The 26468-nt window shown below is 44.1% G+C and overlaps 1 protein-coding gene and 1 long non-coding RNA gene across 3 annotated transcripts in view; one reads left to right on the top strand and one right to left on the bottom strand.

Annotated features, from left to right (window-relative positions):
- LOC146423168 (uncharacterized) overlaps positions 1 to 26468 on the bottom strand; it is a 59231-nt gene that overhangs the window by 25252 nt on the left and 7511 nt on the right. The window lies entirely within an intron of this gene.
- The window catches only part of SENP3 (SUMO specific peptidase 3), a 46555-nt gene that overhangs the window by 13228 nt on the left and 6859 nt on the right, over positions 1 to 26468 (top strand). For both annotated transcript variants that reach the window (XM_085045148.1, XM_085045147.1), the window contains exons 7-17: positions 2734 to 2907; positions 3852 to 3943; positions 6102 to 6233; positions 8082 to 8136; positions 16380 to 16736; positions 18475 to 18693; positions 20451 to 20562; positions 23189 to 23336; positions 24425 to 24472; positions 25152 to 25229; positions 25939 to 26076. In XM_085045148.1, the coding sequence (XP_084901274.1) occupies positions 2734 to 2907; positions 3852 to 3943; positions 6102 to 6233; positions 8082 to 8136; positions 16380 to 16736; positions 18475 to 18693; positions 20451 to 20562; positions 23189 to 23336; positions 24425 to 24472; positions 25152 to 25229; positions 25939 to 26076 (1553 nt within the window). The remainder of the gene's footprint in view (positions 1 to 2733; positions 2908 to 3851; positions 3944 to 6101; positions 6234 to 8081; positions 8137 to 16379; positions 16737 to 18474; positions 18694 to 20450; positions 20563 to 23188; positions 23337 to 24424; positions 24473 to 25151; positions 25230 to 25938; positions 26077 to 26468) is intronic.

The following is a 26468-nucleotide window of genomic DNA, read 5'->3' as shown; positions in this document are numbered from 1 at the left end:
TTTTTTCGGATTTTTTTCCGATTTTTTTCTGATTTTTTTCTGATTTTTTTTGCATTTTTTCCTATTTTTTGGGGCCTCAGGTGCAGCTGCCCCCCGACTTCCAGGGTGAGGTTTGGGGCGAAATTGGGGAATTTTGGGGTTTTGGGACGATTTAGGATTTTTTCTGGATTTTTTCTGATTTTTTTCTGATTTTTTTCTAATTTTTTAAAAATTTTTTTGGATTTTTTCGAATTTTTTTCTGATTTTTTGGGGCCTCAGGTGCACCTGCCCCCGACTTCCAGGGTGAGGTTTGGGGCGAAATTAGGGAATTTTGGGATTTGGGGTGATTTGGGATTTTTCCGGATTTTTTTGGATTTTTTTTGCATTTTTTCTGATTTTTTTCGGATTTTTTTCGGATTTTTTTCGGATTTTTTTGGAATTTTTTCCTATTTTTTGGGGCCTCAGGTGCACCTTCCCCCTACTTCCAGGGTGAGGTTTGGGGAGAAATTAGGGGATTTTGGGTTTCTGGGTGATTTGGGATTTTTTGGAATTGTTTTGGATTTTTTCCGGATTTTTTTCGGATTTTTTTCTGATTTTTTTGAGATTTTTTTTGCATTTTTCCTATTTTTTGGGGCCTCAGGTGCACCTGCCCCCCGACTTCCAGGGTGAGGTTTGGGGAGAAATTAGGGGATTTTGGGTTTCTGGGTGATTTGGGATTTTTTGGAATTGTTTTGGATTTTTTCCGGATTTTTTTCGGATTTTTTTCTGATTTTTTTCTGATTTTTTTTGCATTTTTCCTATTTTTTGGGGCCTCAGGTGCACCTGCCCCCCGACTTCCAGGGTGAGGTTTGGGGAGAAATTAGGGGATTTTGGGTTTCTGGGTGATTTGGGATTTTTTGGAATTGTTTTGGATTTTTTCCGGATTTTTTTCGGATTTTTTTCTGATTTTTTTCTGATTTTTTTTGCATTTTTCCTATTTTTTGGGGCCTCAGGTGCACCTGCCCCCCGACTTCCAGGGTGAGGTTTGGGGAGAAATTAGGGGATTTTGGGTTTCTGGGTGATTTGGGATTTTTTGGAATTGTTTTGGATTTTTTCCGGATTTTTTTCGGATTTTTTTCTGATTTTTTTCTGATTTTTTTTGCATTTTTCCCATTTTTTGGGGCCTCAGGTGCACCTTCCCCTGGATTTCCACGGTGAGGTTTGGGGCGAAATTAGGGGATTTTGGGATTCTGGGTGATTTGGGATTTTTCCGGATTTTTTTTTTTTCCTGCATTTTTTTCAGATTTTTTCAGATTTTCTTTTCTTTTTTCCGGATTTTTTTTTCTGATTTTTTTTGGATTTTAAAAACAAAATTTTGGGGATTTTTATGGGATTTTTATGGGATTTTTATGGGATTTTGTGTGTTTTGAAAGCATTTTTTATAGGATTTTGTGTGTTTTTAGTGCAATTTTTATGGGATTTTTTCGGGATTTTTATGGGATTTTTTTTGGATTTTTTCAGAATTTCCTAATTTTTTGGATTTTTTTTTGTTTTTTTGGCCAGAGAACGGTCAGTGGTCACTCGTCCATCGCTCTGGAGGGTCCTGGGTGGTTTTATGGGATTTTTGGGTTATTTTATGGGATTTTATAGGATTTTGGGTTATTTAATGGAATTTTCTGTGTTTTTAACTCAATTTTTACGGGATTTTTTCGGGATTTTTTCACAATTTCCTAATTTTTTGGATTTTTTTTTGTTTTTTTGGCCAGAGAACGGTCAGTGGTCACTGGTCCATCGCTCTGGACAGTCCGGGGTGGTTTTAGGGGATTTTTGGGTTATTTTATGTGATTTTTATGGGATTTTTTTCGGGATTTTTGGGTTATTTTGTGGGATTTTTATGGGATTTTTTTTCGGGATTTTTTGGTTATTTTACGTGATTTTAATGGGATTTTTATGGGATTTTTGGGTTATTTTATGGGATTTTAATGGGATTTTCTGTGTTTTTAACCCAATTTTTAATGGGATTTTTTGTGTTTTTAATGCAATTTTCATGGAATTTTTTTGGGATTTTTTCAGCATCACCTAATTTCGGGTTTTTTTGGGTTTTTTTTGGTTTTTTGGCCAGAGAACGGTCAGTGGTCACTCGTCCTGGGTGGTTTTATGGGATTTTTATGGGATTTTTATGGGATTTTGTGTTTTTAATGCAATTTTTTCGGGATTTTTTTTGGGATTTTTTCACAATTTCCTAATTTCGGGATTTTTTTTGGTATTTCTCCCCAGAGAACGGTCAGTGGTCACTGGTCCTGGGTGGTTTTATGGGATTTTTATGGGATTTTATAGGATTTTTTTTGGATTTTTATGGGATTTCGTGTGTTTTTAGTGCAATTTTTATGGGATTTTTTGGGGATTTTTTCGGGATTTCCTAATTTCGGGATTTTTTTTTATTTTTTTGGGCAGAGAACGGTCAGTGGTCACTGGTCCATCGCTCTGGACAGTCCTGGGTGGTTTTAGGGGATTCTATGGGATTTTTGGGTTATTTTTGGGTTATTTTATGGGATTTTTTATGGGATTCTTATGGGATTCTTATGGGATTTCGTGGGTTTTTAATGCATTTTTTATGGGGTTTTGTGTGTCTTCAGTGCAATTTTCATGTGACTTTTTTGGGATTTTTATGGGATTTTTTGTGTTTTTAACACTTTTTTTTTTAATTTTTTGGGGATATTTTCAGGATCTCCTATTTTCGGGTTTTTTTGAATTTTTTTGGGTATTTCTCCCCAGAGAACGGTCAGTGGTCACTGGTCCATCGCTCCGGAGGTCCCCAAGGCCCCTCAGGTGTTTCCTTCCACCTGGTGCTTCGCCGGAAGCCACTTTTCTACCTGGCCACAGTTCTGGTTCCGTGTGTGTTAATCACCCTGCTGGCCATCGGAGTGTTCCACCTGCCGCCTGACGCAGGTGAGACCCGCAGGTGGGACCCCAAAAATCGGGGAGAAACACCCCAAAAAATCCCTGAAAAAATAAAAAAAAACCCCAAAAAAATCCCCAAAAAATCACAAAAAATCCCCCAAAATCCCCCAAAAATCCACTAAAATCACAAAAACTCCACCTGCCGCCTGACGCAGGTGAGACCCGCAGGTGGGACCCCAAAAATCGGGGAGAAACACCCCAAAAAATCCCTGAAAAAATAAAAAAAAATTCCCCAAAAAATCACCCAAAAATTGGGGAGAAATCACACCAAAAATGGGGAAAAAATTTAAAATAAATTTTAAAAAAAATCCTACAAAAAATCCCACAAAAATAACCTAAAAAATAAAAAAAAAATCCCCCAAAAAATCCCCCAAAATTGGGGAGAAATCACACCAAAAATCCAAAATAAATGCCAAAAAAATCCCCAAAAAATCCAAAATAAATCCCAAAAATATCCCCTAAAAAACCCCAAAAAAATCCCCCTAAAAATCACCAAAAAATCCCCCAAAAATCCCCCAAAAAATCTGACACAGGTGAGACCCGCAGGTGGAACCCCAAAAATCGGGGAGAAATCACACAAAAAATAGGGAAAGAAATAATTAAAAAAAAAATCCCCCAAAATCCCCCCAAAAATCCCCAAAAACTGGGGAGAAATCACACAAATCACCAAAAAATCCAAATAAAAATCATCAAAAAATAACCAAAAAAATCCCCCCAAAAATCCCAAAAATCCTCACCAGTGTCACACCTGTCCCAGGTGACTCACCTGTCCCACACTCACCTGTCCCCTTTACCTGCCCAGGTGAGAAGATGTCTGTCTCTCTTTGCTCTCCTCACCTGTCCCTCACCTGTCCCACCTGTCCTTCACCTGTCCCTCACCTGTCCAGGTGACTCACCTGTCCCACACTCACCTGTCTCTTACCTGTCCCCAGGTGAGAAGATGTCTCTGTCTCTCTTCGCTCTCCTCACCCTCACTGTGTTTTTGCTTCTCTTGGCTGACAAAGTGCCGGCGACCTCCCTGGAGGTGAGTCACACCTGTGATACCTGTCTGTCACACCTGTGACACCTGTGACACCTGTCACACACCTGTGACATACCTGTGACACACCTGTGTCACCTGTCAACCTCCCTGGAGGTGAGTCACACCTGTGATACCTGTCTGTCACACCTGTGACACCTGTGACACCTGTCACACACCTGTGACATACCTGTGACACACCTGTGTCACCTGTCAACCTCCCTGGAGGTGAGTCACACCTGTCACACCTGTCAGTCACACCTGTCAGTCACACCTGTGACACCTGTCAACCTCCCTGGAGGTGAGTCACACCTGTCTGTCACCTGTCTGTCACACCTGTGACACACCTGTCACACCTGTCAACCTCCCTGGAGGTGAGTCACACCTGTCAGTCACACCTGTCACACCTGTCAGTCACACCTGTCAGTCAATCTGTGACACACCTGTCAACCTCCCTGGAGGTGAGTCACACCTGTCACACCTGTCTGTCACCTGTCACACCTGTCAGTCACACCTGTCACACCTGTGACACACCTGTGTCACCTGTCAACCTCCCTGGAGGTGAGTCACACCTGTCATTCACCTGTCACACCTGTGACATCTGTCAGTCACCTGTCACACCTGTGACACACCTCTGTCACCTGTCAACCTCCCTGGAGGTGAGTCACACCTGTCACACCTGTCACACCTGTCTGTCACCTGTCTGTCACACCTGTGACACACCTGTCTGTCACCTGTCACACCTGTGACACACCTGTGTCACCTGTCAACCTCCCTGGAGGTGAGTCACCTGTGACACCTGTCTGTCACCTGTCACACCTGTCAGTCAATCTGTGTCACCTGTCAACCTCCCTGGAGGTGAGTCACACCTGTGATACCTGTCAGTCACCTGTCTGTCACACCTGTGACACCTGTGACACACCTGTCTGTCACCTGTCACACCTGTCACACCTGTCTGTCACACCTGTGACACACCTGTGTCACCTGTCAACCTCCCTGGAGGTGAGTCACACCTGTCACACCTGTCACACCTGTCAGTCACACCTGTCACACCTGTCAGTCACACCTGTCTGTCACCTGTCACACCTGTCAGTCAATCTGTGACACACCTGTCAACCTCCCTGGAGGTGAGTCACACCTGTGGGTCACACCTGTCTGTCACACCTGTCACACCTGTGTCACCTGTCACACCTGTCAACCTCCCTGGAGGTGAGTCACACCTGTCACACCTGTCTGTCACCTGTCACACCTGTGATACACCTGTCAGTCAATCTGTGACACACCTGTGACACCTATCAACCTCCCTGGAGGTGAGTCACACCTGTCAGTCACACCTGTCACACCTGTCTGTCACACCTGTGTCACCTGTGACACACCTGTCTGTCACCTGTCACACCTGTGACACCTGTCAACCTCCCTGGAGGTGAGTCACCTGTGACACACCTGTCTGTCGCCTGTCACACCTGTGACACACCTGTCACACCTGTCACACCTGTGACACCTGTCAGTCACCTGTCACACCTGTCAGTCACACCTGTGACACCTGTCTGTCACCTGTCACACCTGTCACACCTGTCTGTCACACCTGTGACACACCTGTGTCACCTGTCAACCTCCCTGGAGGTGAGTCACACCTGTCACACCTGTCTGTCACCTGTGACACCTGTGACACCTGTGACACACCTGTGATAACTGTCAGTCACCTGTGACACCTGTCAGTCACACCTGTCAATCATCTGGGACACCTGTCAGTCATCTATCTGTGACACCTGTCAATCACACCTGTGGCACACCTGTGACACCTGTCAGTCCTCTGTCTGGGACATCTGTCAGTCACACCTGTTATATCTGTCAGTCATCCGTGACATACCTGTGACACCTGTCAATCACCTGTGACACCTGTCAGTCACACCTGTGACAAACCTGTCAGTCATACCTGTCACTCAATCACACCTGTGACACCTGTCAATCATCCGTGATACACCTGTGATGCACCTGTGACACCTGTCAGTATCATCTGTCAGTCACCTGTCTCACCTGCTCAGGTGACCTCACCTGTCTCACCTGTCACTCCTCTGTCTTGGTGATGTCACCTGTCTCACCTGTCCATCACTCACCTGTCTGTCCCTCACCTGTCCCTCACTCACCTGTCTCACCTGTCCAGGTGCCTCTGATTGGTCGATACCTGACTGGCACCTTGGTGCTGCTGGCTCTGGTTGTGGCTCTGAGCGTCGGCGTGCTGAACCTCCACCATCGCTCACCTGGGACCCACGAGATCCCTGCCTGGGCCCGACAGGTGAGCTGCACACCTGGACACACCTGGGGAACCCAAAAATACCCAAAAAATCCCCAAAAAACCCCAAAAATCCCCAAAAAATCCACCCAGAATAGCCCAAAACACACCTGAGCTCACCTGAACCTCTATCATTGCTCACCTGAGATCCCTGCCTGGGCCCGACAGGTGAGCTGCACACCTGGACACACCTGGGCAACCCAAAAATACCCAAAAAACCTGAAAAATCCCCAAAAAAATACAGCCAGGGAGCCCCAAAATAGCCCAAAACACACCTGAGCTCACCTGAACCTCCATCATCGCTCACCTGAGATCCCTGCCTGGGCCCGACAGGTGAGCTGCACACCTGGGGCACACCTGGGGAACCCAAAAATCCTGAAAAATCCCCAAAAAAACCCCAAAAATCCCCAAAAAAATCCACCCAAAATAGCCCAAAACTCACCTGAACCTCCACCATCACTCACCTGGGACCCACGAGATACCTGCCTGGGCCCGACAGGTGAGCTGCACACCTGGGGCACACCTGGGAAACCCGAAAATCCAAAAAAATCCCCAAAAAAACCCCAAAAATCCCCGAAAAAATCCACCCAAAATAGCCCCAAACTCACCTGAACCTCCATCATCGCTCACCTGGGACCCACGAGATACCTGCCTGGGCCTGACAGGTGAGCTGCACACCTGGGGAGCCCAAAAATCCCCAAAAATCCCCAAAAAAACCTGAAAAATCCCAAAAAAAATACAGCCAGGGAGCCCCAAAATAGCCCAAAACACACCTGAGCTCACCTGAGATACCTGCCTGGGCCCGACAGGTGAGCTGCACACCTGGGGAGCCCAAAAAATCCCAAAAAATCTCAAAAATCCCCAAAAAATCCACCCAGAATAGCCCAAAACTCACCTGGGCACACCTGGATGAATCCCCAGAGGGATCCCAGGTGCAATTTTTGGGACTTTTTGGGTTCCCAGGTGGAATTTTTGGGTTCTCAGGTGAAATTTTTGGGATATTTTGGGTTCTTAGCTGGGAGATTTCTTTGAATTTCGGGTTTTCCTGGCAGGAACTTTTCGGGAATTTTGGTGTTTTCCGGATTTTGGGATTTCCAGGTGGAATTTTTTGGGATTTCTGGGAATTTCAGGGTTTTCTGGGCGTTTGTTTTTTTTTTTTTTTTAAATTTTGGGATTTCGGTGTTTCTGGATGGAATGTTTTGTGAATTTTCAGCTATTTCCGGGTCGGAATTTCGGGATTCCCACCTGGAATTTTTTTTGGGGGAATTTCTAGGAATTTTGGTGTTTTCCAGATGGAATTTTCTTGGGAATTTTGGGGTTTTCGGGGTTGGAATTTTTTCGGGAATTATTTTGGGGAATTTTTTGGGGATTTTTGGTATTTTATGGGGGATTTTTTTTTATTATTTTTTGGGATTTTTTGGGGTATTTTTGGGGATTTTTTTGGATTATTTGGGGTATTTTTGGGAGTTTTGGGAGGATTTTATGGGTTTTTTTGGGGGAATTTTTGGGGTATTTTGGGGGATTTTTTGGGGATTTTTTTAATTAATTATTTTAGGGAATTAACTTTTTTGGGGGAATTAATTTTTTTGGGGGGAATTAATTTTATTTTGGGAATTAATTTTTTATGGAATTAATTTTCTTGGGGAATTAATGTTTTTGGGAATTAATTTTTTGGGAATTAATTTTTTTTTCTAATTGATATTTTCGGAATTAATTTTTGGGGGGAATTAATTATATTTTGGGAATTAATTTTTTGGGGAATTAACTTTTTTGGGGGAAATTAATTTTATTTCAGGAATTAATTAATTTTTTTTTTTTTAAATTAACTTCTCACCCGCTCCCTCCCCCCAGGTGTTCCTCCAGCTCCTCCCCCTGCTCGGCCTTCGCCCCTCCCCCTCCCCGCCCCCCTCCGCCCCCTCCCCACCCTCCTCCTCGCGCCAGCGACGAGTACTTCCTGCGCCGCCCCTCCCCCCGCCGCGGCCACGCCCCCTTTCCGGATGACCACGCCCCCTTTCCGGGAGGCCACGCCCCGTTTTCGGGAGGCCACGCCCCGTTTTCGGGAGGCCACGCCCCCTTCCTGGGAGGCCACGCCCCCCCGGAGCTGCGCCAGGCTGCGGCTGCCGCGGCGACCATCGCGGGAAGGTTGAGGGAGAAGAGCCGGAAACGGCAGGTGAGACTCACCTGGGGACACACCTGGGACAGGTGGGGAGGGACTGGGGACACAGCTGGGACAGGTGAGGGGTGGGGACACACCTGGGGACACCTGGGCATAGGTGAGACACACCTGGGGACACACCTGGGACAGGTGGGGAGGGACTGGGGACAGGTGGGGACACACCTGGGACAGGTGAGGGGTGGGGACACACCTGGGGGACACCTGGGGACAGCTGGGGATAGGTGAGACACACCTGGGGACACAGCTGGGACACATCTGGGACAGGTGAGGGGTGGGGACACACCTGGGGACAGGTGGGGACAGCTGGGGAGGGACTGGGGACACACCTGGGACACACCTGGGGACAGCTGGGGATAGGTGAGACACACCTGGGGACACACCTGGGGACAGTTGGGGACACACCTGGGGACACACCTGGTGACACACCTGGGACAGGTGAGACAGGTGGGGACACACCTGGGGACACCTGGGGATAGGTGAGACACACCTGGGGGACACCTGGGGACAGTTGGGGACACACCTGGGGACACACCTGGGACAGGTGAGACAGGTGGGGACACAGCTGGGGACACCTGTGGATAGGTGAGACACACCTGGGGACAGTTGGGACACACCTGAGACAGGTGAGACAGGGAGGGACACACCTGGGGAGACATGGGGACACACCTGGGACAGGTGAGACACACCTGAGATGCACCTGGAGACACCTGGGGACAGCTGGGGAGGGACTGGGGACAGTTGGGACACACCTGGGGACACACCTGGAACAGGTGAGACACACCTGGGGACACACCTGGGACAGACCTGGGGACACACCTGGAACAGGTAACGGGTGGGGACACACCTGAGGAGGGACTGGGGACACACCTGGGGACAGCTGGGGACACCTGAGGCACACCTAGGGACACCTGAGGCACACCTGGGCATAGGTGAGACACACCTGGGGACACCTGGGGGGATTTGGGTCACCTGAGGCACCCAAATTTCCCCAAATTTCCCCAAATTTCCCCAAATTTCCAGGCGCAGGACGAATGGCTCACTCTGGCCATGACCTTCCCACCCCATTTTACCCAAATTTCCCCATTTTTGGGGTTTTTTTGGGGGGGTTTTTGGGTTTTTGGGGGTTTTTTTTTTTTTTTTTCCCATTTTTCCCATTTTTTCCCCCAAATTCCCAGGCTCAGGACGAGTGGCACGCTCTGGCCATGACCTTCCCACCTCATTTCACACAATTTCCCCCTTTTTTTGGGTTATTTTGAGGTTTTTTGAGGTTTTTTGGGTGGTTTTTTTGTGGTTTTTTGTTGTTTTTTCCCATTTTTCCCGTTTTTTCCCCCAAATTCCCAGGCGCAGGACGAGTGGCTCACTCTGGCCATGACCTTCCCATCCCATTTTACCTAATTTTCCCCATTTTTACCCAATTTTTTTCCTTTTTCTGGGTTTTTTTTGAGGTTTTTTGGGGTTTTTTTTTGTTTTTTTCCATTTTTCCCAATTTTCCCATTTTTCCCCCAAATTCCCAGGCTCAGGACGAGTGGCACGCTCTGGCCATGACGGTGGATCGCCTTTGCCTGTGGGCAGTTCTGCTGCTGACCGGCGGCTGTGCGCTCGGCACCGGGCTGGACGCGGCTCTGCACCGACCGCCGGACACACCTTTTCCATAAAATATCCCCAAAAATCCCCAAAAATCCCCAAAAAATCCCAAATTCGGCACCGGGCTGGACGCGGCTCTGCACCGACCGCCGGCCACACCGTTCCCTTGAAAACCCAAAAAATCCCAAAAAATTCCCCCCCTAAAAAAAAAAATCCCAAAAAAATCCTCAAAAAAATCCTCTAAAAACTCCCCAAAAATCCCCCAAAATTCCCAAAATCCCCCAAAATAAAAAAATCCAAAAAATCCCAAAAAAATAAAAAAAAAAAATCAAAAAAAATATCCCCAAAAAATCCCAAAAAAATAATTAAAAAAAAAATCCTCAAAAAATCCCAAAATATCCCAAAAAATCCCAAATTCGGCACCGGGCTGGACGCGGCTCTGCACCGGACACCGGACACACCTTTTCCGTGAAATATCCCCAAAAATCCCCAAAAAATCTCGCAAAAATCTCCAAAAAAATCCAAAAAAAATCCTCTAAAAAATCCCCAAAAAATCCTCAAAAAATCCCCAAAAATCCCCGAAAAAATCTCACAAAAATCCCCCAAAAATCCCTCAAAAAATCTCAAAATCCCCCCAAACCCTTAAAACCCGAAAAATCCCCAAAATCCCTAAAAATCCCAAAACCCCATAAAATCCTAAAATCCTCTAAAAACTCCCCAGAAAATCCCCCAAAAAATAAAAAAAAAATCCAAAAAAATCCCCCAAAAAATCATCAAAAAATCCGCAAAAGAATCCCCAAAAAATCTCCCAAAAAAATCCCCAAAAAATCTCCCAAAAAAATCCCCAAAAAATCCCCCCAAAAATAAAAAAAACATCCCAAAAAATCCCAAATTCGGCACCGGGCTGGACGCGGCTCTGCACCGACCGCCCGACACACCTTTTCCATAAATCCCAAAAATCTCCCAAAAAATCCCAAAAAATCCTCCCAAAAAATCCCCATAAAATCCTAAAAAATCCCCAAAAAAATCCCCAAAAATCCTCAAAAAATCCTCTAAAAACTCCCCAAAAAATCCCCAAAAAATCCCCAAAAAATCCAAAAAAATCCCACAAAAAATCCCCAAAAAATCCCAAATTCGGCACCGGGCTGGACGCGGCTCTGCACCGACCGCCAGACACACCTTTTCCGTGAAATACCAAAAAAATCCCCCAAAAATCCCCAAAAAATCCCAAAAGAATCCTCTAAAAACTCCCCAAAAAATCCCCCAAAAATTCCCAAAAAATCCCCCAAAAAATAAAAAAAAATCCCAAAAAATCCCCCCAAAAAAAAAGAAAATCCAAAAAAAATCCCCAAAAAATCCTCTAAAAATCCCCCAAAAAATCCCCAAAATATAATAAAAAAAAAATCCTCAAAAAATCCCAAAATATCCCAAAAAATCCCAAATTCGGCACTGGGCTGGACGCGGCTCTGCACCGGCCGCCGAACACACCTTTTCCCTAGATCCCCAAAAATCCCAAAAAAATCCCAAAAAATCCCCAAAAAATCCCCCCCCCAAAAATCCTCAAAAAATCCCCAAAAACCCCCGAAAAATCTCAAAAATCCCCCAAAATCCCCAAAAATCCCCAAAAATCCCCAAAAATCCCCCCAAAAAAAAAAAAAAAAAAAATCAAAAAAAAATCCCCAAAAAATCCCAAATTCAGAACATGAGCTGGACGCGGCTCTGCACCGACCGCCCGACACACCTTTTCTATAAAATACCGAAAAATCCCAAAAATCCCCAAAAAAATCCCCAAAAAATCCCCGTAAAATCCTAAAAAATCCCAAAAAATCCCCAAAAAATCCTCCCAAAAAACCCCAAAAAATCCCAAAAATATCCCAAAAAATCCCTCAAAAAGTCCCAAAAAAATCCCCAAAAAATCCCAAAAAAATCCCAAAAATCCCCAAATAGTCCCCCAAAAATCCCCCAAAATCCCCTCAGAAATAAAAAAAAATCCCCCAAAATCCCCCAAAATCCCCCAAAAATCCCCAAAACATCCCCAAAAATCCCAAAAAAATCCACAAAAAATTCCCAAAAATCCCCAAAAATTCCCAAAAATCCCAAAAATTCCCAAAAACCCCCCAGAATTCCTAAAAATCCCCCCAAAAAATCCAAAAAAATCCCCTTAAAAATCCCCAAAAATCCCCCAAAAAAATTCCCCAAAAAACCCTTTTTGGCTCCCAAAAAAAAAAATCGAAATAAACTGCGAAACCCCAAAAGAATGACGTCATTCAAGGGGGATAAATCCCACAATCCTTTGCGCCACAGGGGTGAATACATCCCACAATCCTTTGCGCCTCAGGGGTGAATATATCCCACAATCCCCCGCGCGTTAAATGGCGGCAAATCTGGGAAATTTCCCCTCAAAAAAAAAGGGGAAAAAATCCCCAAATTTCCCTCCATTTCCGCGCGGATCCATCGCGGGGTTCTCTCCGCTCCGTGTCGCGATATATCGCGAGATTTCCGCCGCTTTCTGTCGCGATAATCGATGAAAATCGCGGCGGTTTAACCGGATCCGTCCCGCCGCGAATCGCCGTTTCCATGGCGACGCCGTAAAGCGGGAATGGCGTAAAAGGGGGCGTGGTTTGGGTGGAGGGAGGAGAGCGGGGATTGGTTGGATTCAAGCCACGCCCCCCGCGGCGCGCTGGTGACGTCATCTTTGGGCGCCGGCGGGGAGGAGGCAGAGCGAGGTGAGCGGAGAGAGAAAATTCCTGAAAATTAATAAAAAATTAACCAAAAAAACCCAAAATTGACCCAAAAAATCCCCAAATTGAGCCGAAAATTCTCGGGGGGGAGAGGAGGGAGAGGGGGGAGGGGAATGTGGGGGGAAATTGGGAAATTTGGGGGAATTTTGGGGGAAAAATGGGAAATTTGGGAGAAAAAAAAGAGAATTTTTAGGGGAAAAAAGGGAATTTTGGGAGAGAAATTGGAGTTTTGAGGGAAAAAATGGGAATTTTGGGGAATAATGGGAAGTTTGGGGGAAAATTTGGGAATTTTAGGGAGAAAAATGGGGATTTTTGGGAAATAATGGGAATTTTTTTAGGGGAAAAAATGGGAATTTTGGGGGAAAAAATTGGGAATTTTTTTGGAAAATGGGAAAAAATGGGAATTTTGGGGAAAATTTGGAATTTTGGGGAGAAAAATGGGAATTTTGGGGAATTTTTGGGAAATTTGGGGTTAAAATAATGGGAAATTTGGGGGAAAAATGTGATTTTTTTGGGGAAAATTGGGAATTCTGGGGGAAAATTGGGAAATTTTGGGAAATTTTTGGGGAAAAAATGGGAATTTTGGGGAAAAATGGGAATTTTTGTGAGAAAAATTAGGAATTTTTGGGAAATAATGAGAATTTTGGGGTGAAAATGTGAATTTTGGGAGAAACAAGGAATTATTTTGGGGAAATGATGAGAATTTGGGGGAATTTGGGGAGAAAATTTGGAATTTTGGGGAAATAATGGGAAATCTGGGAAGATTTCTGGGGGAAAAAATGGGAATTTTGGGGTTAAAATAATTGGAATTTTGTGGGTGAAAAATGAGAATTTTTGGGGTAAAAAATGGGAATTTTTGGGGGAAATTTTTGAGGGAAATAATGGGAATTTTTGGGGTAAATTAAGGGAATTTTTTGGGGGAATTTTTGGGGGAAATAACTTGAATTTTTGGGGTAAATAATGGGAATTTTTGGGGAAATTTTGGGGTAAATAAGGAGAATTTTGGGTGGAAATTTTGGGGTAAATAATGTGAATTTTTGGGACAAATAAAGGGAATTTTGGGGAAAATTTTGAGGGAAATAATGGGAATTTTTGGGTTAAATGTTGAGAATTTTGGGGGAAATAATGGGAATTTTGGATGGAAATTGTGAGGTAAAAATGGAGAATTTGGGGGAAATTTTTGGGGTAAAGAATGGGAAATTTTGGGTGAAATAATGTGAATTTTTGGGGTAAATAGTGGGAATTTTGGGGAAAATTTTGGTGGAAATAATGGGAATTTTTGGGGTAATTAACGGGAATTTTTTTGGATAAATAATAGGAATTTTGGGGGAAATAATGGAAGTTTTGGGGTAAATAATGAGAAATTTTGGGGGAAAATTTTGGTGGAAATAATGGGAATTTTTGGGATAAATAACAGGAATTTTTGGGGTAAATAACAGGAAGTTTTTTGGTGAATAATGAGAAATTTTGGGCTAAATAATGGGAATTTTGGGGTTAAATAATGGGAATTTTGGATGGAAATTTTGGGATAAATAATGAGAAATTTTGGGTGAAATAATGGGAATTTTTGGGGAGAAATTTTGGGGTAAATAATGGGAATTTTTTTGGTAAGTAACGAGAAATTTTGAGGGAAATAATGGGAATTTTGGGGGTAAATGTGGAGAATTTTTGGGGTAAATAATGGGAATTTTGGGACAAATAATGGGATTTTTTGGGGGAAATTTTGGGATAAATAATTGGAATTTTTGGGGTAATTATTGGGAGTTTTGGTTGAAATAATGAGAACTTTTGGGGGAAATAAAGGGAATTTTGGGGAGAAATTTTGAGGGAAATAATGGGAATTTTGGGGTTAAATGGTGAGAATTTTGGGGGAAATGATGGGAATTTTTGGGTTAAATATTGAGAGTTTTTGGGGTAAATAATGGGAATTTTGGATGGAAATTTTGGGGTAAATAATGGAATTTTTTTGGTAAATAATGGGAATTTCGGGGGAGAATTTTTGGGGTAAATAGTTTGAATTTTGGGGTAAATAATGGGAATTTTGGGGTTAAATGTGGAGAATTTTTGGGGTAAATAACGGGAATTTTGGGGCAAATAATGGGAATTTTTGGGGTAACTTTGGTTGAAATAATGGGAATTTTGACGTAAATTTTAGGGTAAATAATGGGAATTTTGGGTGGGAATTTTGGGGTAAATAAAGGGAATTTTTGGGATAAATAATGTGAATTTTTTGGGAATTTTTGGGGTAAATAAAGGGAATTTTGGGTGGAAATTTTGGGGTAAATGATGGGAATTTTTGGGGCAATTTTGGTGTAAATAATGGGAATTTTGGGGGAAATAAAGGGAATTTCGGGGAGAAATTTTGAGGGAAATAATGGGAATTTTGGGGTTAAATATCGGGAATTTTTGGTTGAAATAATGGGAATTTGGGGGGAAATTTTTGGGGTAAATAATGGGAATTTTGGGGGAAATTTGGGGTAAATAATGGGAATTTTGGATGGAATTTTTGGGGTTAAATATTTGGAAATTTTGGGGTAAATAATGGGAATTTTGGTTGAAATAATGGGAATTTTTGGGGAGAAATTTTGGGGTAAATAATGGAAAAAATGAGAATTTTTGGGGTAAATAAAGGAAATTTTGGGGATAAATATGGAGGAATTTTGGGGTAAATAATGGGAATTTTGGGACAAATAATGGGAAGTTTTGGGGTAACTTTGGTCGAAATAAGGAGAATTTTTGGGGTAAATTATGGGAATTTTGGGGTTAAGTATTGAGAAATTTTGGGGTTAAATATTTGGAATTTTTGGGGTAAATAATGGGAATTTTGGGTGGAAATTTGGGGGAAATGAGGAGAATTTTAGGGTAAATAATGGGAATTTTTGGGGAGAAATTTTGGGGGAAATAACGGGAATTTTGGGGTTAAATGTTGAGAAATTCTGGGCTAAATAAAGGGAATTTTGGATGGAATTTTGGGGTAAATAAGGAGAATTTTTGAGGTAACTAATGGGAATTTTGTGGCTAAATAATGGGAATTTTGGATGGAATTTTGGGGTCAAATATTGACAATTTTGGGGTTAAATATTTGGAATTTTTGGAGTAAATAAAGGGAATTTTGGGGTTAAATAATGGAAATTTTTGGGGCAAATAATGGGAATTTTGGATGGAATTTTGGGGTTAAATATTTGGAATTTTTAGGATAAATAATGGGAATTTCAGGGAGAATTTTTGGGGTCAAATTTCGACAATTTTTGGTGTAAATAACGAGAATTTTTGGGGTAAATAATGGGAATTTTGGTTGAAATAATGGGAATTTTTGGGGTAATTTTGGTGGAAATGATGACAAGTTTTGGGGTAAAGAAGGGAAATTTTGGATGGAATTTTTGGGGTTAAAATTTGGAATTTTCGGGGTAAATAATGAGAATTTTTGGGGTAAATAAAGGGAATTTCGGGTGGAAATTTTGGGGTAAAGAACTGGAAATTTTGGGGTAAATAACGATAATTTTGGTGTAAATAAATCGAATTTCATCTCAATTAACCCAAATTTTGGATTTTTCCCCCCCCAGGCCGCCATGAAGGAGGCGCCGCCGCTCCGCCCACTTCCGGGGGGCGTGGCCAGCGCCAGCCCCTCCCCCTCCCCCTTCTGGCCCTTCCCCCTCCGCCCCTCCCCCACCCCGCCGGCCGGAAGTGGGCGTGGCCAGCGCTTTAGCCCCGCCCCCCGGCGGAAGGGCGCCCCCCGGCGGCGGCTGAGGGCGCTGCGCCTCCTGCGGCTCCTCCTCCAGCGGGGGGCGCTGTGGCGCATCCGGCGGGGTGGGCGGAGCTTCCGCCGACAGGCCACGCCCACTTCCGGCGCGAGGACGAGGTCACTTCCGGCGGGGCAGGAAGTCGTCATCGGCCGGCAGAAGGGACTTCCGGCGGGGCAGGAAGTGACGCAGCAGCGAGGGGGAGGGGCGGCGCCCAGCTCGGCCACGCCCACCGGGCTGGGGGAGGGGCTGGGCGGGGAGGAAGGTGAGAGGGATTGTGGGAAATTTGGGGGTTTGGGGAAAATTTGGGAAAATTTTGGGGAAAATTGGGGAAAATTTGGGAAAAATTGGGAGAATTTGGGAAAAATTGGGGAAAATTTGACGAATTGTTGGGAAAAATTTGGGAAAAAATTGTAAAAATTTTGGGTGAAATTTGGAAAAAATTGGGAAAAATATGGGGAAAAATTTGGGAAAATTTGGGAAAAATTTTATGAAAATTTTGGGTAAAATTTGGAAAAAAATTGGGAAATATTTGGGAAACTTTTGGGGAAAATTGGGGAAACTTTGGGAAAAATTTGCTGAAAAATTGGGAAAAATTTGGGAAATTTTGTGGAAAATTTGGGAAAATTTTGGGAAAAATTTGGAAAGAATTTGGGAAAAAATTTGGGGAAATTTGGGAAAAAATTGGGGAAAATTTGACGAATTGTTGGGAAAAATTTGGGAAAAAATTGTAAAAATTTTGGGGAAAATTTGGGGAAAATTCGGAAAAAATTCAGGAAAAATTTGGGGAAATTTGCAAAAAATTTGGGAAAAGTTTGGGAAAAATTGAGGAAAATTTAGGGTAAAATGTGGAAAAAAAATTGGGAAATTTGTGAAAAAAGTTTGGGAAAAATTGGGAGAAATTCGGGAAAAATTTGGGGAAAAATTGGGAAAAATTTGAGGAATTTTTGGAGAATTTTTGTGAAATTTTGCGGGAAATTTGTTATATTTTTTGGGGGAATTTCCAGAAGTTTTTTGGGGAAAATTTGGCAGGAAAATTCGCAAGATTTTGGGGGGGAAAAATCCCAAATTACCGTTTAAAAAAATCACAAATTTCAGTTAAAAATTCCAAATTTCGGGTTGGAAATCCCCAAACATCTCAAAAAAATCCCAAAAAATCCCAAAAAATCCCCAAAAATCCTCAAAAAAATCCCAAAAATCCCCCCAAAAATCCCCCCCAAAAAATCCCAAAAATTTGAAAAATCTCCCCTTAAAAAATCCCAAAAACATCCCAAAAAAATCCCCAAAAAATCTCCATAAATCCCCCAAAAAAAACCCAAAAAATCCCCAAAAATCCCAAAAAAATCCCCAAAAAATAATAAAAAAATTCCCCAAAATCTAAAAAAACCCCCCAAAAATCTGGAAAAAATCCCAAAAAATCCCAAAAAGTCTCCAAAAAATACCAAAAATTCCAAAAAAATCCAAAAAAATCCCCAACAAAATAATTTAAAAATTCCCCAAAATCTAAAAAAAAAACCCAAAAATCTGGAAAAAATCCCAAAAAAATCCCAAAAAATCCCCCAAAAAAGCCCAAAAAATCCAAAAAAACCCAAAAAATTTCTAAAAAATCCCAAAAAATCCCCAAAAGATCCAAAAACATCCCTAAAAATTTTTAAAAAACCCTAAAAAATTCCCCAAAAAATCTCGAAAGAATAAAAAAAAAACCTCCAAAAAAATCCCAAAAAAATTCCCAAAAATCCGAAAAATCCCCAAAAAAATCCCAAAAAAATCCCCAAAAAATCTCAAAAAAATCCCCAAAAAATTCCCAAAAATCCAAAAAATCCCCAAAAAATCCCAAAAATTCCCCAAAAAATCCCCAAAACTCCCCAAATCTCAGTGAATTTTGGGAGCCCAGGGGTGGGGGAGGGGCGGAACTCCCCATTTCGGGTTCAAAACCCCAAATTTTCTGTTTCAAAACCCCAAATTTCAGCTCCTGCCCTGACCACGCCCCTTTCCCCCCGCAGGGCCAATCAGCAGCGGCTCGGACACCGGGGGGGCGGAGCCTGGCTTTGGCCCCGCCCCCTGCGCCGCCCCTCCCCCCCCCGCCGAGCTCCTCCTCAGCCAGGCGGGGGGAGGGGCGGAGGCGGGGCCACGCCCACCCAGCCTGCAGGCCACGCCCCCCGCCCGGGCCACGCCCAGCAGCAGCCCCCCCCTGCGCGAGGAGCACGTCACCTGCGTGCAGAGTCAGTGACGTCATCGCGGGGGCGGGGCGTGGGGGGGAGGGGTGGGGAGGGCGGTGACGTCATGGGGAGGTGGGGTTTGGGGGGATGACGTCATTGTTAAGTGGATAATGGAGGTTGTGACGTCATTGGGAGATGGAATTACGGGTGATGACGTCATCGGGGATCGGGATTTGGGGTTGTGACGTCATCGGGAAAATGGAATTATGGGCGATGACGTCATCGGGGAGGGGGAAGTTCATGGTTGTGACATCATCGGGAAATGGAAATTTGGGCGATGACGTCATCGGGGAGGAGAATTTTGGGAAGTCTGGGGTTTGAGGAGTTTGATTTTTGGGTGATGACGTCATCAGGGAACGGAATTTGGAGTTGTGACGTCATCGGGAAACAGGATTTGGGGTGATGACGTCATCGGGGAGCCCAAATTTGGGGGGGTTGGGGCTGTGACGTCATCAGGGGACGGGATTTGGGTTGATGACGTCATCGGGGAGGAGAATTCCAGGCGATGACGTCATTGGGAAATCAGAATTTGGAGCGATGACGTCATCGGGGAGGTTAAGTCGGGGTGATGACGTCATCGGGGATCAGAATTTTGGCAAGTCTGGGGTTTGAGAAGTTTGATTTTTGGGTGATGACGTCATCAGGGAATGGAATTTGGAGTTGTGACGTCATCAGGGTGGAGAATTTGGGGTTGTGACGTCATCAGGAAACAGGATTTTGGGGGTGATGACGTCATCAAGAAGCAGAATTTGGGGGGATTTGGGGTGATGACGTCATCGGGAAACGGGATTTTGTGGTGATGACGTCATTGGGAGCCAAAATTTGGGGGGATTTTGGGGCTGTGACGTCATTGGTGGATGGAATTTGGGACGATGACGTCACCGGGTTTCGGGTCGATGACGTCATCGAGGGGCTGTGACGTCATCAAGTCCCAATTTCAGGACGTTTTTGGGATTCTGGGTGGATTTTTTTGGGATTTTTTGGGAATTTTTGGGATTTTTTTTGGATTTCGGGAATCCCCATGACGTCACCAACCCCGAAAATCCCCAAATTCCTGTAAAACTTCCCAATTTTGGGTCAATTTACCCAAATTTTGGCTCATTTGGGTCGAATTTCGCTCATATTTTTACCATTTTTTGCCCAAATTTCACCAAAATTTCACAAAATTTCGGGAATTTTGGGGTCAGGATGCTCTGATGACGTCACCAAACCCTAAAATTCCCAAATTCCTGTGAAACTTCCCAATTTTGGGTCGATTTACCCAAATTTTGGCTCATTTGGGTCGAATTTCGCTCATATTTTTACCGGTTTTTGCCCAAATTTCACCAAAATTACACAAAAATTTCGGGAATTATGGGGTCAGGATGCTCTGATGACGTCACCAAACCCTAAAATTTACAAATTCCATTAAAACCTCCCAATTTTGGGTCAATTTACCCAATTTTAGGTCAAATTTCGCTCATATTTTTCCCGTTTTTCGCGGGAATTTCGCCAAAATTTCACCAAAATTTCACCAAAATTTGGGGAATTTGGGGAATTTCGGTGTCTCTGTGCCCCGATGACGTCCCCAAAGCCCCAAAATTCCCAAATTCCATTAAAACCTCCCAATTTTGGGTCAATTTATCTCATTTTGGGTCATATTTTTACCGTTTTTCACCCGAATTTCACCAAAATTTCACCAAAATTTGGGGAATTTTGGGAATCTTGGTGTCTCTGTGCCCCGATGACGTCCCCAAAGCCCCAAAATCCCCGAATTTCAGGCATTCTGGACGAGTTCCTGCAGGCCTACGGCAGCCTGATCCCCGTCAGCGCCGACGAGGTGGTGGAGAAGCTCGAGGACATCTTCCAGCAGGAGTTCAGCACCCCACAGAGGTGGGTTCGGGGGAATTTGGGGGGTTTTGGGGGGTTTGGGGGGTTTTTGGGATTTTTTTGGGATTTTTTGGGATTTTTTGGGGGTTTTTTGGGATTTTTTGGGGATTTTTTATGATTTTTTTTGAGGTTTTTTGGGGGTTTTTGGGGTTTTTTTGGGGATTTTTTGGGGTTTTTTTGAGATTTTTGGGGGATTTTATATAATTTTTTTTGAGATTTTTTGGGATTTTTGGGGGTTTTTTTCAGATTTTTTTGAGGGTTTTTGGGGATTTTTTGGGGGGATTTTTTGGGGATTTCTTCAGATTTTTTTGAAATTTTTTGGGATTTTTTTGGGACTTTTTGGGGGATTTTTTGGGATTTTCAGGGATTTTTCTGGGGATTTTGGGGGTTTTTTGAGATTTTTTTGGGATTTTTGGGGGTTTTTTTAGGGGATTTTTTGGGGATTTTTTCAGATTTTTCAGATCTTTTAAAAAATTTTTTTAGTTTTTTTTTTGGATTTTTTTTATTTTTTGGGGGAATTTTTGAGATTTTTTGGGGGATTTTTTTTGATTTTTAGGGATTTTTCTGGGGATTTTTTGGGGGGTTTTTGAGATTTTTTTGGGATTTTTTTGGGTTTTTTGGGGGATTTTTTATGATTTTTTTTTGAGATTTTTTTTTGCAGTTTTTTGAGGATTTTTTGGGATTTTTTGGGGTTTTTTTTTCAGATTTCTTTGAAATTTTTGGGGGATTTTTTGGGAATTTTTGGGGAAATTTTTCTGAATTTTTTGGGATTTTTTGGGGATTTTTTGGGGGGATTTTTTTAGACTTTTTGGAGATTTTTTTGGGGATTTTTGCCGATTTTTGGGGAAATTTTTGGGGAATTTTTTGGGCAATTTTTCAGATTTTTTTGATTTTTTGGGGATTTTTTCAGATTTTTTGGAGATTTTTTGTGGGATTTTTGGGGGGATTTTTTGGGAATTCCAACTCCATGGGAATTCCTAGGATTGGGATTTGTTGGGAATTTTCCAGAGCTAAACTTCAGGTGGATTTTGGGTCAATTTATCCCAATTTTTGAGTCGATTTACCCCAATTTTGGCTAATTTCGGCTACGAATTTTGGATTTTTTCGGGATTTTTTTTTGGGAATTCTGGGAATTCCGGGAATTTGGGGATTTCTAGGATTGGGAATTATTGGGAATTTCCTAAAGCTAAACTTCAGGTGGCTTCAGGTGGATTTTGGGTCAATTTAACCCAATTTTATGTCGATTTTGGCTAATTTCGGCCAGGAATCTCGGATTTTCTCGGGGTTTTTTTTGGGAATTTTGAGAATTTTGGGACATTTCGGGATATTTGGGATCTCGCCCCAGGCGAGGCTCGGTCCAGCAGAGAAATTGGGAATTTTCCCAGGGCTTAACTTTAGGTGGCTTCAGGTGGATTTTGGGTCAATTTAACCCAATTTTACGTCGATTTTGGCTAATTTCGGCCAGGAATCTCCGATTTTTTTTGTGTTTTTTTGGGAATTCTGGGAATTTTGGATCCCTCAGGAATTTCTAGGATTAGGACTCAGCAGTGAGCTCCGGAGGGTTTAAATTTGGGTGGATTTAGAGTCAATTTCAGCCGATTTTGAGCCAATTTACCCCAATTTTGGCTAATTTCGGCTACGAATTTCGGATTTTCTTAGGGTTTTTTTTGGGAATTCCCGGAATTTTGAGACATTTCGGGAATTTCATGATCTCCCCCCAGGCGAGGCTCAGTCCAGCAGAGAAATTGGGAATTTTCCCAGGGCTTAACTTTAGGTGGCTTCAGGTGGATTTTGGGTCAATTTAACCCAATTTTACGTCAATTTTGGCTCATTTCGACTAAGAATTTCGGATTTTTTTGGGGCTTTTTTTGGGAATTTCAGGAATTCTGACTCCAGGGGAATTTCTAGGATTAGGATTCAGTGCTGAGCTTCAGAGGGTTTAAATTTGGGTGGATTTTGGGTCGATTTATCCCAATTTTGAGTCAATTCACCCCAATTTTCGCTCATTCCAGACAGGAATTTCGAAATTTTTTTGGGATTTTTTTGGGAATTCTGGGAATTCTGACTTTTCAGGAATTTCCAGGATTGCACTTGTTGAAAAAAAACTCAATTTTGGGTGGGTTTAGGTGGATTTTTGTTCAATTTAGCCCAATTTTTGAGCCCATTTACCCCAATTTTGGCTAATTTCGGCTACGAATTTCCGATTTTTTCGGGATTTTTTTTTTTTAGGAATTCTGGGAATTCTGGGAATTTGGGGATTTCCAGGATTGGGAATTGTTGGGAATTTCCTAGAGCTAAACTTTCCATGGATTCAGGTGGAATTTGGGTCAATTTAACCCAATTTTAGGTCGATTTTGGCTCATTTCGACTAAGAATCTCTGATTTTTTTGGGGGTTTTTTTGGGAATTCTGGGAATTTTGGATCCCTCAGGAATTTCTAGGATTAGGACTCAGCAGTGAGCTCCGGAGGGTTTAAATTTGGGTGGATTTAGAGTCAATATCAGCCGATTTTGAGCCAATTTACCCCAATTTTGGCTAATTTCGGCCAGGAATCTCGGATTTTCTCGGGGTTTTTTTTGGGAATGTTGGGAATTTTGGGGCATTTCGGGATATTTGGGATCTGCCCCCAGGCGAGGCTCGGTGCAGCAGCTCCTGCAGTCCTACCAGCGCCTCCCAGGGAACGCTCTGCTGCGAGGATTTCGGGTGAACTACAAACGTCACGTGCTCACCATGGACGACCTGCAGACCCTCTATGGCCCCAACTGGCTCAACGACCAGGTTTGGGGGGTTTTTTTGGGGGTTTTGGGGGTTTGGGGGGTTTGGGGTTTTGGGGGTGGGATTTTTGGGGATTTTGGATTTTTGGGATTTTTGGATTTTTTTGTATTTTTTTTAATTTTTTGGGGGATTTTTGGGGATTTTTTGGGGGTTTTTTGGGGATTTTGGTGATTTTTGTGGGATTTTTGGGATTTAATTGGATTTTTTGGGGTTTTTTGGGGATTTTGGGATTTTTTGGGGGATTTTAATTGGATTTTTTGGGGTTTTTTGGGGATTTTTTGGGATTTTTTGGGGGATTTTTTGGGGATTTTTTGAGATTTTTTGGGGATTTTTTTGGGATTTTTTGGGGGATTTTTGGGGGATTTTTGGGGATTTTTGTGGATTTTTTGGGGGATTTTTTGGGATTTTTGTGGATTTTTTGGGGGATTTTTGGGATTTTTTTGGGATTTTTTGATTTTTGGGGATTATTTGGGGAATTTTTTTGATTTTATTGGTGATTTTGATTTTTGGATTTTTTGGGGATTTTGGGATTTTTGGGATTTTGGATTTTTTGATTTTTGTGGATTTTTTGTGATTTTTTTGGGGATTTTTGGGGGTTTTGGGGGATTTTGGGGGATTTTTTTATTTTGGGGATTTTTATGGATTTTTTTGATTTTTGGGGATTTTTTGGGGATTTTTTGATTTTTAAATTTTTTTTTTTTTTTTTTTTTTTGAGATTTTTTGGAGTTTTTGGGAATTTGGCAATTTTTGGGGAATTTTTGTGGAATTTTTTTTGGAATTTTTTTTGAATTTTTAAAAAATTTTTTTTGAATCTTTCTGATTTTTTATAAATTAAAATTTTGGGAACTTTGGGATCTCCAGCTGAATTTTGGGATTTCCAGGTGAATTTTAGGATCCACCAGGTGAATTTTGGGTTCCCAGGTGAGATTTTTTGGGATCTCCAGGTGAATTTTGGGAATTTTGAGTTCCTGAGGTGAATTTTGTGATTTTTTTTGGGATTTCCCAGGTGAATTTTGGAAATTTTTGGGATCTCCAGGTGAGATTTTTTGGGTTCCTCAGGTGAATTTAGGATATTTTTTGGGATTTCCCAGGTGATGAACATGTATGGAGATCTCGTCATGGACGCCGTGCCCGACAAGGTGAGAGTGGGCGTGGCCCCGGTGGGCGTGGCCTGAGGTGGGCGTGGCCTAAATGGGCGTGGCCAATGAGAATGACTCTCCCCAGCTGGGTGGGCGTGGCTCAGATGTGTGGGCGTGGCCTCACCTGGGCGTGGCTCAGGTGACTTCTGCAGGAATGGGCGTGGCCCAGGTGAGAGTGGGCGTGGCCCAGGTGGGCGTGGCTCCACCAGGGCGTGGCCCAGGTGTGTTTGAACCGAGTTGGCGTGGCTTGGGCGTGGCCCAGGCGGGCGTGGCCTCACCTGGGTGTGTCACAAATGGATGGGTGTGGCTCAGGTGTGTCCCAGGTGTGTAAGTGGGCGTGTCCCAGGTGGGCGTGGCCTATCTCAGGTGTGTCCCAGGAGGGCGTGGCCTCACCCAGGTGTGTCCCAGGTGGGCGTGGCCTCACCCAGGTGTGTCCCAGGTGTGAGTGGGCGTGGCCCAGGGTGGCGTGGCCTCACCCAGGTGTGTCCCAGGAGGGCGTGGCCTATCTCAGGTGTGTCCCAGGTGGGCGTGGCCTCACGCAGGTGTGTCCAGGTGTGAGTGGGTGTGTCCCCAGGTGGGCGTGGTCTATCTCAGGTGTGTCCCAGGTGGGCGTGGCCTCACCCAGGTGTGTCCCAGCCCTGAGTGGGCGTGTCCAACGCCAGCCCCGCCCCCTCCCCAGGTTCACTTCTTCAACTCGTTCTTCTACGACAAGCTGAGAACTCGCGGCTACGAGGGAGTGCAGCGCTGGACCAAGAACGTGAGGGGGCGGGGCTTGGGGGGCGGGGCCAGGGGGCGGGGCTTACGGGGTGGGCGTGGTCACGACGGTGGGCGTGGCCTCGGAGGCTTCTAATTAACATTCCTCAATTTTGCCTAATTTGGGTCAATTTTCAACTGTTTTCGATGAGATTTTTTGGGTGTGGGCTCTGGTGGGCGTGGCCTCCGAGGTGGGCGTGGCCTCCGAGGTGGGTGTGGCCAAAACTGGGCGTGGCCTCCTCTTCAATTCTCCTCACTTTTCACCCATTTTTTGGGCTTTTTCTACCCAATTTTTGCCTAATTTTTTTGGGGGGTGGGCGTGTCCTTTTGTGGGCGTGCGCCCAGGTGGGCGTGTTCCGGGTGGGCGTGTCCCCAAATGGGCGTGGCCTCTCCATCCCCTCAATTTCCCCCAAATTCCCCCATTTTTGTCCCTAATTTCTCCAATTTTTCCCCAATTTCCACCGGGATTTTTCCGGGACTGGGCGTGTCCCCGGGTGGGCGTGTCCCCAAATGGGCGTGGCCTCTCCATCCCCTCAATTTCGCCCAATTTTTCCCAATTTTTTTTGCTATTTTCCCCAATTTTTCCCCAATTTCCCCCCAAATTTTCCCCAATTTTCCCCAATTTCCGCCGGGATTTTTCCCGGGACTGGCCATGTCCCCGGCTGGGCGTGTCCCCCGGTGGGCGTGTCCCAGCCCCGCCCCGCCCCTGCCAGGTGGACATTTTCGGCAAGGAGCTGCTGCTGATCCCCATCCACCTGGAGGTTCACTGGTCGCTTGTCGCCGTCGACGTCGCCAGGAGGAGAATTCTGTATTTCGATTCTCAGAGGACTCTGAACCGCCGCTGCCCCAAGGTGGGCGGGGCCGGAAAGGGGGCGGGGCCAGCCTCAGAGTGGGCGTGGTCAATATATGTTAATTAGAAATGGGTGGGGCTTTAATTGGAGTGGGAGAAGTTCATTTGGTGGTGTGAATTGTGCTGGAAACGGGCAGGAAAGGGTTAAATTTGGAGCAAAAATGGGCGTGGCCAATCCCGGTGTGGGCGTGGTCAATCGGTCTTAATTGTAAATGATGTTTAATTACAAATTGGAGTGGGAGGAGTTAGTTTGGTGGCGTGAATTGCTCTGAAAATGGGGTGGAAAGGGTTAAATCAGGAGGGGTTTGGTGCCAAAAAAAAGTGGGCGTGGCCAGCCTCAGAGTGGGCGTGGTCAATATATGTTAATTAGAAACGGGTGGGAATTGAGTTGGA

The sequence above is a fragment of the Lichenostomus cassidix genome, unplaced genomic scaffold (assembly GCF_008360975.1).
Source record: "Lichenostomus cassidix isolate B80296 unplaced genomic scaffold, HeHo_3.0 HiC_scaffold_34, whole genome shotgun sequence".
NCBI classification, from domain to species: Eukaryota; Metazoa; Chordata; class Aves; order Passeriformes; family Meliphagidae; genus Lichenostomus; species Lichenostomus cassidix.
The sequence above is the reverse complement of the archived record's forward strand: the minus strand, read 5'-3'. Positions and strand labels throughout refer to the sequence as shown.